Source organism: Melanotaenia boesemani, chromosome 17 (assembly GCF_017639745.1).
Source record: "Melanotaenia boesemani isolate fMelBoe1 chromosome 17, fMelBoe1.pri, whole genome shotgun sequence".
In the NCBI taxonomy this organism is placed as follows: domain Eukaryota; kingdom Metazoa; phylum Chordata; class Actinopteri; order Atheriniformes; family Melanotaeniidae; genus Melanotaenia; species Melanotaenia boesemani.
In genome coordinates, this window is record NC_055698.1 from 23,169,998 (window position 1) to 23,187,040 (window position 17,043).

General features: G+C 35.5%; 1 protein-coding gene across 1 annotated transcript; it reads left to right on the forward strand.

Moving 5' to 3' along the window:
- Positions 1–2,994: 2,994 nt before the first annotated feature.
- Positions 2,995–13,848, forward strand: cdc42se1 (CDC42 small effector 1). The gene is made up of 4 exons (XM_042012059.1): positions 2,995–3,318; positions 9,865–9,969; positions 11,221–11,292; positions 11,856–13,848. Exons 1-3 carry the CDS (start codon positions 3,169–3,171, stop codon positions 11,287–11,289), a joined length of 324 nt encoding a protein of 107 aa, XP_041867993.1. The 5' UTR covers positions 2,995–3,168; the 3' UTR covers positions 11,290–11,292; positions 11,856–13,848.
- Positions 13,849–17,043: the final 3,195 nt, after the last annotated feature.

Genomic DNA, 17,043 nt, shown 5'->3' on the forward strand with positions numbered 1-17,043 from the left:
CAACTTCTGCTGCGCATAACGTGATCAATGAGGATGATGCTGATCAATAAGGATTTATATATACGCAGAAGAGGCCAAACAGTTGGCTTTGAAAATGTAACTTAAAAATACATGTGTTTCTGCTTTGTGCAAAACTTTATGTATTTATGGTAATCCTGGTCAATAATACCATCCATCCACTCCAACCTCCTCCTGACTCTGATTAAATTCAAACATGTGGAGTTTGATTCAAACATGCATAAATCTCTGATATTATCTTGCAGAGAATGTGTTTGTTCAATGCAGCCTAATGATAAAGCTGTTCAATGATACATGGACAAGAACTGTGACAACAAGAAGTGCTTCAAACTGAAATAAGGCCACCAAACAAAGACACTGATCTCAGAGTTTCTAAAGACCTCAAATCTGTCATGATGAATGTTTGAGAGAATTTGAAGATTAAGCACAGATGTGTGGACTGTTTTCATGTGATGGCTTGTTCAGAAAAACACAGGTTCTCAGGAAAAAAACTGTTTGCATTTAAACTGACAGAGAAATAAATGTGGTGCTAATTAAAAGCCCATTTGTGATTTTGTCTCAGTGTGAACATCGTGTAGATTAACGAGAATTGTAACTAGATATGAAATTGAAACTAGATGTTAGGAGCAGAGGAAAATCCCCGTTTTCTGGGCGTTTGAGCTTCAAATTGAAGTTTTCAGTTTATGTTCAGTTCATTTAATAAACTATGAATTGTTTGATTTGCAAACAGGAAGTCCACCTTCAGGTGAAGCATCTGGATGTCACAGCCTTAGGCTGAATTCCTCTCTGTTGATCTGTATGGATGTGAAGCATGAAGCTACATGTTTCTGGCCTCTACATTCTTTCCTTATCATCTGCTGAAATGCGTTGGAGGGACTCCAGACAGTTCCCTCAGAATAGAAACATAGTTTAACCATTCATGTAATCAGCAGACACAGGATGCCACTGCCGTCCAGTCAAGGCTAGCTGCAGCAGACTTCAGGCTTCTCAGTTTAAACAGTCTTCAGATTTAGAGATGAAGAAAATTAGGATAAAAAAAGAATCTGACAGTAACTTCCCATGAGACATTTTAAGCACCATTACAAGCTCACATGAGACTAGTTCTTGCACAATGGCTCAGTTTTGATACCTTCAGGTACAGATTTAATTTTCAGCTGTGATGCATTCATGTGCATGCATCATTTTTGTATTTTACAAGAGACATATTCAGCAATGCCAATTTCCAGCCTTGGAGCAGAATGAGTTCTGCAATGTGTTGCCTGCGGGTGTAAATTTGGTGGAAGTTTCCCAGTTTTGTTGTTCTGGATTTAATAAAGGTCTCATTACTGTGTTCCCAAGTGCACTTCAGTGCTAATTTACATGTCATCAAGGAACCTGGCTCACTCCAGAAAATTTCAACAAGGAAATATAAACAAAATTAAATTAGCTTATGTTTTATTATCATTTTTGTCTGCTCAACTTTTATATATATATATATATATATATATAGTGAATGACATGTTTCAAGCAAAGTTGGACATTTAAATCTTTTCTTTGTCTGAAAAAAATTAATAGTGGTTCTGTGATACTTACATGTTAAAAATATTTATCATTAAATAGACAGATGTTAAATCAGATGGAAGCAGTGACTGCAGAGAAGAGTTTAATTAGAAAAAAAAAGTAACAATAAATCTCCATTAGGGCAGGAAAATTGAAAAACTGGGCAAAATTAGAGAAAGAGGAACTAGTCATGTTCATAAACTACCCTACATTCTGTGTTTTTATTGCAGTACTCAGTCATTAGTCTTTATAAAATCTCACCTGAGAGGTCAAAGGGCAGATGTGTGTGTGTGTGTGTGTGTGTGTGTGTCTTAAAACCTCATAAACTAAACTGAATTGGAGTTTCGTGTCTGATGAGTTCAAGTTGGCTCAGTTGATCTCATCTGGAAACATCAAGAGCAAAATACCAGAAATACACAGTTAAATTCAACGTTACAGCCCCAAGTGTGTGTGTTAGTTCCTGTACTGTGTTTGGACCACACCCAGTGTTTAGTCATGCTTAATGTGCTTGCTGTGTTGACGTCTCAGAGGGTTTGGTTCCCATGCAGCTCAATGGTAGAGTGTGTTCATACTTTCCTATCCTTATGAGGACTCTGCTAAAAGACATTTTTGAGAATGTGGTGATTTTGGATCCTAAGTGCTGTTTGAAAGACTGAAAACGGTAATCACTTATTACACTGTAGTGTTTTCTTGCAACTCCATTGAATTTCACTTGTACAGTCTCATTTGGAGGCTGGAGATGGTTAGCATTAGTAGATGTTGTAGTTAATTCTGTGTAATCGGATCAGTTTGGTGAATGTTACGGCTTTGATTGGTAACAATTTGTTTTAAAGAAAACAAAGATGAATAAAGGTTGGCTGAACTCCTGAATCCAGAGATTAAAAAAAAAGATTAACCAGATCTAATATAGAAGCATTTGAAGGCTTGACTAACATTAGTCTGTCTGGCTAGTTTTGTTTCGATGTCGGGACTTGAAGGAATTTGACATAAGAACCTCTCAAGCAGGAAATCATTGAAGATTATAAAATAAATCCTGGTTGATGATGGATTAAATAGTTTATACGTGAGAGGCAAATTATCACATATATATAAGAAACCACTCAATCTGATTGCAAAATATGAACTTACACAACCAGTGGCATGGTTCCCAGGACAATAACTCATCTGTGAACTTCCTTTTTGTGAAGAGAAACAAAGTGAAGCTTGAACATGATGAAATGTTTACATTATATTAATATACGGGAACCAAGCAGATATATATTTGCTTCTAGGGAAAATTGAAAATGAACCATGTCTAGCTGATGTTAAGTTTTAAAGCATTTTTGTAATAACGTTTTTTTTTTTCATTTCTGTCTCCACAGATAAAAACAGAAGTGGATTTAAGAATTTGGATTTACTGTCATCTGCTTTGAGGAATAAAAGTTGTTCTTTCAACTTCTGAGGATCCAACAACTTTGCTTGTGGAAAGGGTGATTTAGGTTGATATTTCTTCAGTCGGATCCTCCTGGAGTCTTTCTAAAGACTATTTTCTCTCTGAGGTGGGGTATATTTGGGGTTTTCGTCCTCTGGAGGTCTACAGTGGTGTAGTTTTTTTTTTTTTTTTTTGTCTGGATGCCACAGGATTATCCTCAGGCTGCAGCTCATCCTCCAGCCTGCAGGGCAGCAGCAGAGAACGATAGCCGGCTGCTGGACAGGGGGAGCATCAGCATGAGTGACTTCTGGCACAAGATGGGCTGCTGCGTGGTGGCTAAACCTCCACCGGTGAGGCAATCAGACACGTCTGTTGGTCTTTGTGAAGATCCATGTTCATATAATAAAGGACCAGTGAATTCTTTATATCAGTATGTGGAAGTCAGAAAGAAAAGGTGAACTTGACTGAAAAAAAGTTTATTAGATTAAATACAGAACAAGGCAAATGTCTGAATGGAGTTAATTGTAAATGCAATTAATAGTGGTAGAAATGCTGATTAACAAAAGCCAGAAAAAACCAAAGAAAGAAGTAAAAACTACACTTACTTGAAAGTGGTAGCCTAAATATATGACCGAAATAGTGGTAAGTAAAAACTGGTTAGGTGAGAATCCAAGTTGTTATAATAGCTTGTAATAGAACGGAAGTATTAAACACTAGAAAATTATAAATGAAAATAATAAATATTTGGCTCAAAAATGTATTAAATTATTTGTTAAAACATGACCACTAAACTATGGCAGAAACACATGTTTTGGCACCTTCTAACAAAGGCTGACATATGATGGTATTGGCTGGAACACAAATTGGGAAGTGTTGTTTCTTAGACCCAGGATGCTGTAGGGTAATGACTGTTCCAGGAATATACACAATGACTGTGTACTATTGAAACGAGTCAGAAGCAGACTTTTAAGGTTGGAAACTTATTTAATATTTCTTTAACTTCATGAATAATAAGCAAAAGGTACTTGATTAATTGTTTGAAGTGCTCACAAAATCCCATTAAATGCTTAAATCTTTATACATATATTGTGGGACACCCTGCCAATAGAACAGTATGTGCCCCCACTATAGTTAAAGATAAATAATAATAATTTTTACTTTCTCTAAATGTACTAGATGTGGGGGTAAAGGATCTTGCTCAAAAGGTATAGGTTTCTCACTAGTGTTTAGGAGTTAGGGTTATTTACTGGGATGTACAGTCATTTTGAATACATTGCTTCTTTAAAATGTTGATTTTCTGTAGAGTTGATGTAGACAACAGCCTAATCAGGCCACTAAAGCTGACCAGTCAAAACAGATTGGGAGGAGGTTCTCAACAGTTTGTGGGTCATAGGAACTAGCACACAGCTAGTCATTTCATGGACATGCCAATCAGTAAATGTTGACTAAAAATTATTAAAAATGTTGCAAAAGTTTTCTAAATATTTATCAGAAATCTGTATACAATTTAATCAGTTTTAATCTTAAATGTGGTGGAGAAATGTTTGTCATAGCTACATGTGATAAGCTATATTAAATTAGTCAGTTAAAAAATGAATAACAGATATAAAAGTAAAACTATTTTAAATCTGAAAGGCAAACGTCATCAACCTGACTTAAACTTTGGCTCTTCAGTTATATCAAATGCACTAAAATAATATTTATCCTCATGTAACTAATCATGTGTCAGCACATTTTCTGGTAAAAAATAGAATTAATTTGACAAGCTTACTTTTACATGTCTGACCTAGGTGAACCCTGAAACCAAGTCTGAACCTTCATAAAACTTTCTAAGGTCTTGTTAAAAGTGAGGAGAGATTGTCCTCACTTTCCAGAATTGCCCTTACAAGGCCTTCAATTTACTTTGGACCCTTTAATACGGTTGAACAAGAACAGATAAACACACATGCTGTAAACAGGTGGCAGGATTTCCTGTTTCACCTTGACCTCTGACCTTTTTGTGCTAAAGCTTCTCAGTTCCCCTTTTTTTTAACGTCATTTCATGTAAAATACATTCAGACCTACATACACAACAGCAGTGTACATCTACACTAATCTGGCTGTAGTATAGTTACATCCAACAGCTGCCGTGTACTGCTAACCGATTTACCTTTTTAGTTATGATCATTCTAAAATAAGAGTAAATCAGTTTTTGAAAGTTTATGTGACAAAACCACAACTCTGAAAAATTGGAAAAAGCATGTGTGTAATATTTTAATCTCTAAACTATTATTTGATTTGCAGAAACACAATCAGAGTGAATCCCAGCAGTCATGGGAGTGAACCCCGGTACACCACCATGTATAGACTTACTACAGCAGTGCTTTTTAGACAAAGTGTGTGTACTCATGCTGCTGAGAGGAAGTTGTGCAATGTTGTGTTTCTCTCCAGAGACCCTCCCTCCTTCCTCTGCCTGTATTTTTAGACTTTTCTGTTTGTTCTATTGTGCCACTTCAACAATACACCTTTAATAAACACACTCAGACACAGCAAAGCCCAGTCTGACTTCACTCAGGAAGTTAAATCTTTGTGAAGCTTGACTGTAAAGCACAGACTCAAAAACTGCTCATGCAGTAGAGAATAATCTAAAAAGGGAATGGACAGATTTCAAAAACTGAAGCCGAACTTCAGTGTTTAGTATTCAGTGATGAGAAACTGTCTAAAAGAAATTTGAAGCTTCCTGCACAGCTGACCATCTTTGCCCATGTATAAAATGTGGCTCCAAAGAAATCTAGACTCTAGGGCCTGTGAACCTATGATCTATGTTTCAAGTTAATCATTCTCTGTTGGAGATCTGTGAACAGCTGATGGTGTCCACACAGTAAAACACAGGATAGTGCAAGGATGTGTTTCTGTATATACAGTATATTGTATTTAGAAATTCCAGCCAGTTCCTTGAGTTGATGTAGATGACTCAGAGATTGCATGATAATTATGATGATGGTGGTGGCGATGGAGAGCAGAGCTGTTTATCAGCCCAACACAGAGGTTGCCAGGAGATCCTTTTTTTCCCTCCTGTTTGCTCAGTAACTGAGCTGTGGTCCCTGTGTTACATAACAAGTATGTTCCCAGATCAGTTTATACCTCAGTTTGATGTGAAATGGAGCAGCCTGTGTGATTAGCTGTCAGGGGTGATCTGCCGTCCAGTTCAGCTTACAATCACAAAGCCTTGCAGAAATAACCACAATAGAATGCAATACAATTCTAAAGACACACACACACAAAAAGACTACAAAGATGTGACAAAAGAATTGGTGTTAATGGGCGCCCTTGGGCCAGATGGCAAAGCCAGACAGGTGTCGCCTGTCGACTGAATGACTGAGTTTAAAAACGCTGTGTTTTCTGAGCATTCTGTTGAAACATCTTGGCAAACTAAAGGTCTAAAATCATCCAGTATTTCAGCCAGTGTTGGCTATTTTTTTTTTCTTTTCACTGTTGTCACCATGACAACAGCTGTGGCTGTGGAGGAGGAAGCATGTAGGCTGAAGGATGATTCACTCCCAGCTGGTTGACTGCAGGATGCCAACATGCTCACATTTTAGTGGACAATGAAAATACACCATAAAGTCTCTGTTTGATGATAGAGCTTTGTGATGTTTCTTCTAAATTTTACTATCAGAATATGGATCAAGAGCTACAATTCCGACTCCGACTGTATGGTACATTTTAATTTTAAATTTAGAGTGAGTGAACACATTTGATTAGCTGATATAAGTTTGTATCAATTTCATGAAAGACAAAGTCTATTCATGGTAGGTCTTGCTGACTTGCATAATAAATCTACAGTATTGGAGAGAAATAAACATAGTCTACTTGTAATTGAACCTCTCTAGTTTGTGTTTTGTAACCAATCACTAGAAGCCAGAAAACTATTTTTGTATGTTGGTCATGTCAAAATAAAAATTGTTCATCATGTTCTTCTTTGTTATAACTCAAGGAAGGCATCATGCTGCTATGATATCACACTATTACATAGCAGACGCATCTGTCGCAATCTAGTATATACACCACCTACAAGGTAAGGGTATGGTTGGCTGTGGAAATGCAACAGAGAGGGTTTACTGAACCAAATTGCACCAAACTGTCTCATCCCAAACCAGAGCCCTTGGACTTTATCTTGCTATTTGACATACCTCAATTTTCTCTACCTGTTTTCCTTTCTTAGGAAAGCTTCTTGACAGCCACCGTTCTATGAACAACATTTCTAATGAAGCTTCACTGAAAAGTATTTGGATCAATTCAAGGTTGATGCATCTCTTAGGTCCTGTGTCAGGTTTTTGCTGGATTCTTTTTTCTATTTTTATCATTTGGTCAATAACAAAAGTTCATCTCAATACTTTGTTATATACCCTTTGTTGGCAATGACAGAGATCAAATGTTTTATGTAAGTCTTCACAAGTTTTTCACAAACTGTTGCTGGTATTTTGGCCCAATTCTTCACACAGATCTCCTCTAGAGCAGTGATATTTTGGGTCTGTCGCTGGGCAACACAGAATTTCATTTCCCTCCAAAGATTTTCTATGGGGTTGAGATCTGGAGACTGGCTAGGCCACTCCAGGACCTTGAAATGCTTCTTACGAAGCCACTCCTTTGTTGCCCGGGTGGTGTGTTTGGGATCATTGTCATGCTGAAAGACCCAGCCATGTTTCATCCTCAATGCCCTTGCTGATGGAAGGAGGTTTTCATTCAAAATTCTACGATACATGGCCCCATTCATTCTTTCTTTTACATGATTCAGTTGTCCTGGCCCCTTTGCTAAAAAACAGCCCCAAAGCATGATGTTTCCACCCCCATGCTTCACAGTAGGTATGGTGTTCTTTGGATGCAACTCAGCATTCTTTCTCCTCCAAACACAACAGGTTGAGTTTTTACCAAGAAATTCTATTTTGGTTTCATCTGACCATATGTCATTCTTCCAATCCTCTTCTGGATCATCCAAATGCTCTCTAGCAAACTTCAGACTGGCCTGAACATGTACTGGCTTAAACAGGGGGACACATCTGGCACTGCAGGATTTGAGTCCTTGGTGCTGTAGTGTGTTACAGATGGTAGTCTTTGTTACTTTGGTCCTAGCTCTCTGCAGGTTGTTCACTAGGTCCCCACATGTGGTTCTGGGATTTTTGCTCTGTTACTGTTCTTGTGATCATTTTAACCCCACGCGGTGAGATCTTGGGTGGAGCCCCAGATTGAGGGAGATTATCAGTGGTCTTGTATGTCTTCCATTTTCTAATAATTGCTCCCACAGTTGATTTCTTCACACCAAGCTGCTTACCTATTGCAGATTCAGTCTTCCCAGCCTGGTGCAGGTCTATGAATTTGTTTCTGGTGTCCTTTGACAGCTCTTTGGTCTTGGCCATAGTGGAGTTTGGAGTCTGACTGTTTGATTCTTTGTGCCAAAGTGCCTAGAGATACTACCAATGTGTTCTTAGCTAAGCCGACTGTTATGTGCAGACATAAAACTGGTTCATCCATTAAATAATGTGCCCTTTAATGCTTGAATTATTTAGTGGCTTAACAAAAATAACATTTTTCTGAAAATTTGAGTGAAGAAGGAGCTGGTGTTCAAAGAAAAACTATAAAAGATTGTTCAAATATTTGAATGCTTGGTCATGTTCATGACTCGCACATTGCTGTTCAGAGTTAAATTAAATACAATATATATATATATATATATATTAAAAAAGATTTTAAAAATTGAATGTACTATAAATGACACTAAGAATGCATTTCATACAAAACTAATATATACCTGGACTGATTTCACATAGTAAATCTTTAACCTTTTTAATGAGAAATTTTATCTAGCTCAGTCATACAGTTTAGTATAAAACTTCTGAGCTTACTTTAGAAACAGCTGCTGCTCCTCACAAAACACATGATTTCTTGTGATCTTGCAGACTTGACCTCTTGGTTCAACCCATCACTTTGGTTATGCTGAGTTACATAAGATCTTTGAATAATCCTGAGTAACATAAGCCTCTTAAATCACATCGTGGTTGTAATTGTGGCTGAGATGGGTTTCAGCACAGCAGGATTAACTGGACTTTAGGAGCAAAATGGGGTTTTAATGAGATTTTCTGTTGGTGTTTGCCAAAGTTCTGAATGTCCCTGAACATCATAGAAAGCTGCACTATTGATTAAACTGAATTAAAACCTAATATCAGATGTCAAATGTTAAATTTAGAAAATTTTAAGAAGACTTTTCTAGACTAACTGAAGTGTGTGTTTCTGTGACATTTTTTTTTCTCTTGTTATGTCATGTTATGTTGTGAATAAAAATATGGGGACATGTGGAGGCACATCAGAGACACCTGGAAAAAAGACATTTGACCATAAGAGACACATCACACCATGAATGAAACAACAGAGACACACTGAACCAGACATCTTTAATAAATTAGACACACCTCAGACTCTTAAAGACACATGAGACCATTTTGTTTGTTCTTTACATGTAATTGGTAGAAACAAGGAGCAGAGTTAAGGATTTGAAGCAATAAGAATTGATCCAAATAAGACATTTGTGCCTCAAATACATCCATGAAGTATAGTCTATTGTATGGCAGAGCTGCATCAGCTAGTCCAGTGTTTTATCACAGCCTACTGTATTTTATTAAATTGGTCAGTTGAGCATTAAAAGAGTTTGTGACTTCTGCAAAGAATACACCTGTGCATCTTTGCTCATATTCATTTTAAGAATTGAAAAATCCTTCAAGATGTCACTTGGAGGTTAATTTTGGGCCCACAGGCCGGAGGATAAAAGGGAAAAGAGATAAGATGTCATTTAAACAAAGAAAAATAAGAAAAGACCACTTTGTTAATTTCAGAAATATGTGTGTGTGTGCCTTTCTATGCAGAAGAAGAAGAGAAGGAAGATTGACCGCAGTATGATCGGAGAGCCGACAAACTTCATTCATCTCACACACATTGGCTCTGGAGAGATGGCAGATGGCTTGCAGCCGGTAAGACAGCAAACCTGTACATGTTAATCTTTACCTGCTATATGAACTGTTATCAGTCTGTTAGGTAACACTTATTAAGACATAAAAGTAACAGTAAACTCTGCAGCTAATCACATCAAAAGAGACATGTTAACGGATCCGGCTTCCATCCAAAATGAAGACAGAGCGGCATTGTAAGCGTGTGTGTGTGTGTCAGGAAGTGTCATGGGGCTCTATATCCTTCTTGCTTCTATTTCAGCCTTTTTGTCTCACATCTGGTGTGTGGAAATCTGCATCGGATGCTAGAGTCAACACCACTAGTACACTAGTGTTTAGTACACTAAACCACAGTGTAAAATTAACAAATCAACAAAGAAAAGACAACCATTTAATCAGATCCTTTTATTACGTGTAGAAAATTGGAAAATAAACCTTTAATTAAACAGAGAAAGACAAAAAAAAGTAAAGTAAATGATTCCCTGCTCTAATACACCTGATTAAAATCAAATGGATCCAACAGCATGTTGATCCAACACATTAATGTGAATCAAGTGTGTTAAAGCAGGGAAACATCTAAAACCTGAAGGACAGTCAACCTTGAGGACTGGAGTATTACTTTCCTTATCTAAAGTAACCCGAATCACTCAAACAAATTGAAAAAAATAATGTGTGCACAAATTTTCTGCAATTACAGAAATTAATATGAAAGAATTATGTAGCAATACATCAATAATGACATGCAGACATTAACTAATTTATCAAAAGAGACAAATTATGTTTACTAACAAGCAGTAAAAATCCTATAGCAATGAACAGGATAGTGAAGAAGTCATGAGAGTAATTATAAGAAAAAGTTTTTTAACTTCAAGTTGTAAGTTTAATAAATACAAATTAAGTTAAAATGAAAATGCAGAAATGACTTGATTTGTGTTTTAGGCCAAATATCAAAGTTACCGTAATTTTTTTTTTTTTTTTCAGTTTAACTATTTAAAATGAAAAACCTTTTTATCTTAAGAAATATATTTTGCTTTTTGGAAGATCATTTGAAAATTTATTTCTAAAAAACTAACCTAAATTAGCTAGTAATGATATTAGCAAAATTATTTATTAACATATCTACCTTATATTTAACACATTTGCTGTGAAGTGTGTGTTGTTTGTTGTTTCTAATCTAATGTTAATTTGATTTTATTTTTCTTTCTTTCTCATTATCATTGTTTTTGTATTTGAGTGTCATTCTAATGAATTTCTTTTTGTTGTATGTTTCAACAGTCTGGGTCAGTTCAGGAGCAGATGCGGTCCAAAGGCCCGAACATGAACGGCAGGAACAGCCTGTTATAGCTGGTAAACACAGACAAACACTTACTGCCCGTCCGTTTTCAGGGAGCTTATCTATCCATCGCTTGATGCAGAAGATGGTGCAATACCATTGGAAATTGCAGGGGCAGTCCTGAGCAGAATAGCTGACATGTAACCAGTGAAAGAAAGAAATCAGAGAAGAAGAAGAGGATCAGGAAGGAGAAAAAAAATGCAGAAGAAGAATGAAGGCGAGCACAGCTGTAGAAATTGCACAAGCTTTTAATGAAAGACTATGTTTAAGTGTTTAGGGTGTGTTGGGTGCATTTCTGCTGCCAAACGATGTCTAAAACTGACGGTGGTTTGCATGAGTGAACTCTGAACTAAGCACTGATATGACATTTGAAACGGACATCGCTATTTACGTACGTAATGGAGAATAAATGGGCCTTTAGCCTGTTCAGCTCATTTTTGCTTTGCTACTGATAAAGCCTTATTGTGGGTGTAATTAACTTTGTGGCGTCTAGGGGGCAGATTGAAACAACTTTGGTTTATACTTTAAAACAGTTTCCAGTGTTTAATGCTTTTATTTTTTCTGTTTTTTTTTACAGGAGTGTATTAAATTAACTCAGACCAGCTGACTGACCTCCACAATCTGAACCTCTGAGCCTTTTCTCCTACATCCAGCAACTGAAGGCTTTGATTACCAACTCGCCCTGCTGAAGTGTCCTTGAACAACTTGCCCCCATCACCTCCTGCAGGGCTGTTGTGACATGCGTTAATAATCCAAAGCTTTTTTTTAAATATATATATATATATATATATATACTGTATATATATATATATATATATATATATATATATATATATATATATATATATATATATATATTAATACTTTAACACTCATCAACAAATCCAAATGATTATTCCTGCAGTTTTTACAAAGCCCAATTAATCACCAGCTTCAAATGTGATCCATTAAAACAAAGGCAAGCACTTCTTCAATGTGCCTCTGAGCTTACTCTACTTTCACATTTTACCCGAAAGACCACCACAAGAGACATTTTCTTTACTCTGATTATGATGAAATGGAAAAAATTGGATTTGAGAAAGAAAAGATGCTGTTATTGTGCTTATCATTAGAGGGCAGACTAAGGAGATTTTTTTTCCCATCAGTATTTAATTGAAGCCACAGATGGCACCACTGGGCTCCATTTTTCAGAATCCATTTTTAATTACGATGAACAGTTAATGACAGAAAGTCTGTATTTAAAGTGAAAACATAAAAAAGTTAAATTCTCACAGATTAATAAAAGAACATTTTCCAGCCTTCCCAAGAATGGTTTTCAGTCTGGAGTTGCTTCCTTACTGGATGAAATTTTTCAGGATGCATTAGTGTGCTAAGTTCTCTCCTATTTAGATTTTAAAGATTATTACACCTTTGTATGGTTAGAGTTTGTCTTTTGGTGTTTCCAACCCTTTGAATTTTCAGGGGGTCACATGGCCAAAATAATGACTTCTCTAGATTTCATCTCTCAGGATGTCACTGTCTGGCCATCCCCACTGCTGGTGCTTGATGATGAGACTTGTTTTAGGAGATGGGAAAGTCCCACGAATCCCTGCTACACTGGACTTGACTCTGTCTGTCTGTGTGTGTGTGTGTGTGTGTACATGCTGTTTTATCTATCTTTCTGGGGACCAATGTCTGTTGTAGACATTATGAGAACATTGATGATAAAGTTGGTCCTCACTTTTAGAATTATATTTGGGGTCATGGGACCTGCATTATGTCAGCAAATGGCCCAACAAAGATAGAAACACAAGCATTTTTGTGTGTTTGTGTGTGTATGTGTATGTTCCCACTTAATATATAAATGACCCATTTTTGTACAAGTTATATTTTTCACCATCAAACATATTTTATGCTACAAATTTGTTCATCCTATTACTTTAATAAGACTGCTGTTCCGGGACTCTGTTGGGTCTTCAGCCAGCATGTTGAGATGTTTTTAGTATTTTTGTTTAAAACATTTCATGCTGCATGCTTTCTTTGGTGGAAGATCAAGTGTTGTATGGCTTTGCATTGTGAATGGTTGGATGCTTTTTTTTAAGCAGATTGATGTTATTTGAAATTATCTGATGTTTTGAGTAGTTTGCTATGTGATGTCAATTGCTTCTTTGAGTTGCTTCCTTCCTGATTAGCTTTTTCCTAACAGATTTTTGGACTTATATATGTATGGAGATAATTTCTTTGAAACTCAGATGAAATGTATTTCTTGTATTGTTATAAAAAATTAATTTGTAACAACCAAAGTTTTGTAAGAAAAATACACTTTATAATTTGGTGATATGAGTACATTTTATTTAATAGCAAATACAGTTTCATGCAAAAGTTTTGCTTGATCAAAAAGTTTAATTTAAAGTACTTTGTAAGAAATAAACCATTTCAGGGTCATGAATTGACCACAACCATACGCTCTACTGTTATTTCCAAACAAATATTCTAAAAAAAAAAAAATCCTCATCTTATTTCTTTATGTAAATGTTTGCTATATTTTCCAACAGTTTTAGCTAGATGATGATGATCTCTACACTAATTAATATGCTGATAAACTGCAATTCAACGTAATATATCTAATTTAATAGTATTAATTCCAGAAAGTGGAAGAAAACGTGTATGTCTACTAATTTTCACATCATAACAGTAGAAGACATTTGCACATTTAGCAGGAGCTAAAGACTTTTTCCATACTTCTATATCAAAAAACTAATTCATCAATATCCCCAAATGATTATTCCCTCAGATTGATTTATTTAGTTATCTCTGTAACATTTCAAAAACTTTTTAAATAATTTTTCTTATCCAATTTCAATTCAAAATCAACTTTTTAATAATCTAAAGAAATGTCTTTAAATACTACAGATGTATGTGAACACAGACTCAATTGTGTCATGGCAGGCAGTAACTCAGTAGGGGAAATCTATCTAAATGGTTGTCATGGAAACCGCTGAGTCAAGGTGTTCCCCCTCCACTGCGGTGACCAGCCACTTCCTCTCTGTGGCTGACATTGAAGAAACTGATAATCTGTTTCAAGAAAATCTGAGTTGCTGCTACTGGTCGTGATGTGTTCAGGACTCCTCATAATGTGGGAGTTTTTACACACTCCCCTTTTGTCTCTATTACAGCTCCTCATTAAAATCCTGGACAAGGCCTGATTTATGTTTGCTCTATGTGGAGTCTCTATTATGAGTACATATCACAATTTTTGTTTCTTGGTAAAGAAACTTGTAAATGCAGACGCATAAGGAATTGCTCATGTTAACAGAAATGTTTAACGATAATTCACACCGCACATGCTTAAACTGATATCAGTAAAAATTGGCTTATGTGAATCAGGACTTTGAAATCATTTAACTCAATTTACTCTTTCCCTTACGGATTTAGTCACCATTTGGCCACATTATAACTATACGCACTTCCTCCTCTGAGTCAGTTGAAGAGGTCATTGGTTAATGTCAGCATTGTTGCTGTTGACCTCTTGGCTCTATCTGCCTCATTTACTCCTCTCATTCTTTGAAACTCAGACCTGTTCTCTGACTGCTGAAGTCCAGTTCCTTTTGTTTATCTCGGCAATAGTTTCTCTCTTCCTCTTCCTTTTCCTGTTTGATTCCCATCTACGTATACGCTCCAACAAAACTGGAAAGCACTTTCCCTTCGGTCTCATTTTAAAATGAAAAGACGAAGATTCAGTCCTCAATATAAAATGTTGTTTATCTGTTCTCACAAAGTCAATTTTTCTTGTTTTTATCAGTTTAATTGTCTGCTTTTGTTGAACTTATTAGAAATATTGATTTTGTTGAATTATGTATTAGTATTATTTTCCCACTCAGAACATGTTGCATATTGTTATTGTATTAATGCATCCATTCAGAGTATTGATCTATTCAGAGTATTGATCTATTCAGAGTATTGATCTATTCAGAGTATTGACTTTTGGCACCTTAAACCTTAAACCTGGATCCTGCCTGCCAAAACCTGCAAGAGTTAATGGATTAAGTCAGTTAAATGTTAATATTTCATGACAAATCAAGGCACCTGTTTACATGCTTTAAAAAATATTGACCAGTTATTAAATGAACAGATTATCAGAAAAACTTTTCATGGCCTTTTTTTTTTTTTTTTTTTTTTGATAGATTGATTGACATTTGTCCTAGCCTATCACAGTGTGTAGAAAACTGTTCTGGAAAACTTTGAGTATGGAAAAAAGTAAAAACTATAATATATATTTTGAAATACTTATTGTTTCAATGACATTCTGCCAACCTGGTGAGATTTGAGGAACAAATTAAAACACAGGAGCTACACCATTGGTCCTGTTTTGTTTTGTTTTTGTGGATGACAATTTAAAAACTACAATTAGGGCTCCAAAGATAAAATACATCACCTCAATTTTTTTTTCAAGTTTAAAACAAACAAAATAAAGTTCTATGAACAAGTTGGTGACTTCTTTAAAATAAACAACAAAGAAATAAAAATCTTTCAGGAAATTTCGATGCTGAATTGTGTCATTAAAGGTAAACTCATTGGATTGTGATATAATTTGTGAAATCTTCAGTTGGTATTTTGAAGAATTTGAAGAATTTTGCTTTTATCTGGAGTTTATCGTTAATTTGACATTTAATTTATCTCAGATGAGTTTAAAAAAGCTTTAAGCAGACGTATGTGGTTAATTTGGTTTGTGTTTAAAGTGACAGGAATGTGTGATTTCTGTGTGTGGATGATTATTTTTGTATTTGCTGTTTTAGGTTTGTTATGTAACCTTTCCTCCTCAGGAGAAACGGACATACAGATTGACTCTATTCCTACTCGTTATGTAATAAGTGTCTCATGATGGCTGAATAAATCTGCTCTTTTCTCTCCAAATGTGTGTCTGCGTGGGTATGTCAAGACTGGTTTATAATGAAAATGTTGAAGAAGGTGGCCATTTACACTGATAATCTGAAACAAGTTAAAATTGTTTAGCCTCAGGAATAAAGTTCGAAATTAAATCAGTTTATAAAAGTTTGCACTATTTCAAGATGAATTATGTAACATCTAAAGAACATAATCATGCTTTAAGTATAGTCAGTGAATCAAGAATAAATACACATTTTTTTTTTAGGATTCACAAGATACAGAATAATAGTGGTTTCTGTACATATTTTTTTTTTAAAGAATAATTAAGTAATAATAATAATAATAATAATAATAATAAAGTATTTTGAGAAAAAGAAAAATAAGATGTCTAGAATAATGACAATATGTTTTTTTTAATTAAATTTCAGTTATTGTAAGGATAAAGTATGTAATTTAAGAATAATCTGATCATGAATGAAAAATGACATTACCATTGAACATTTCAATGCAACCTTTCACTGTTTCATCCAGTTTGAAGCTGAAAGTTGCAAGTTCGAACTTGTTCTCAAATGCAGCATGAGAGAGAGCTTTTGCTGTTACATTTGTTAACAATGGGAACTTGTAGGAACTTGCAATTTACAACTGGGAAAAATCAAAGAAAATGCAACATGAACTACGAAGAAACCTGGGTTAGGTTTACCACCATCTGTATTTCATTTCATTCTCTAGCTTATCAAATGAACATTACATCTACTACTAAGAAATGACTTTTAACAGTAAAACAACAACAATGAAAAGCACACTTAGAGGGGCAGCCATGTTTTATTTCACACTTTGTGCATCAATGCTTGAGGATCTAGCCAAAATATAAAGTGATTCAGACTTATATCTCCCCCCTG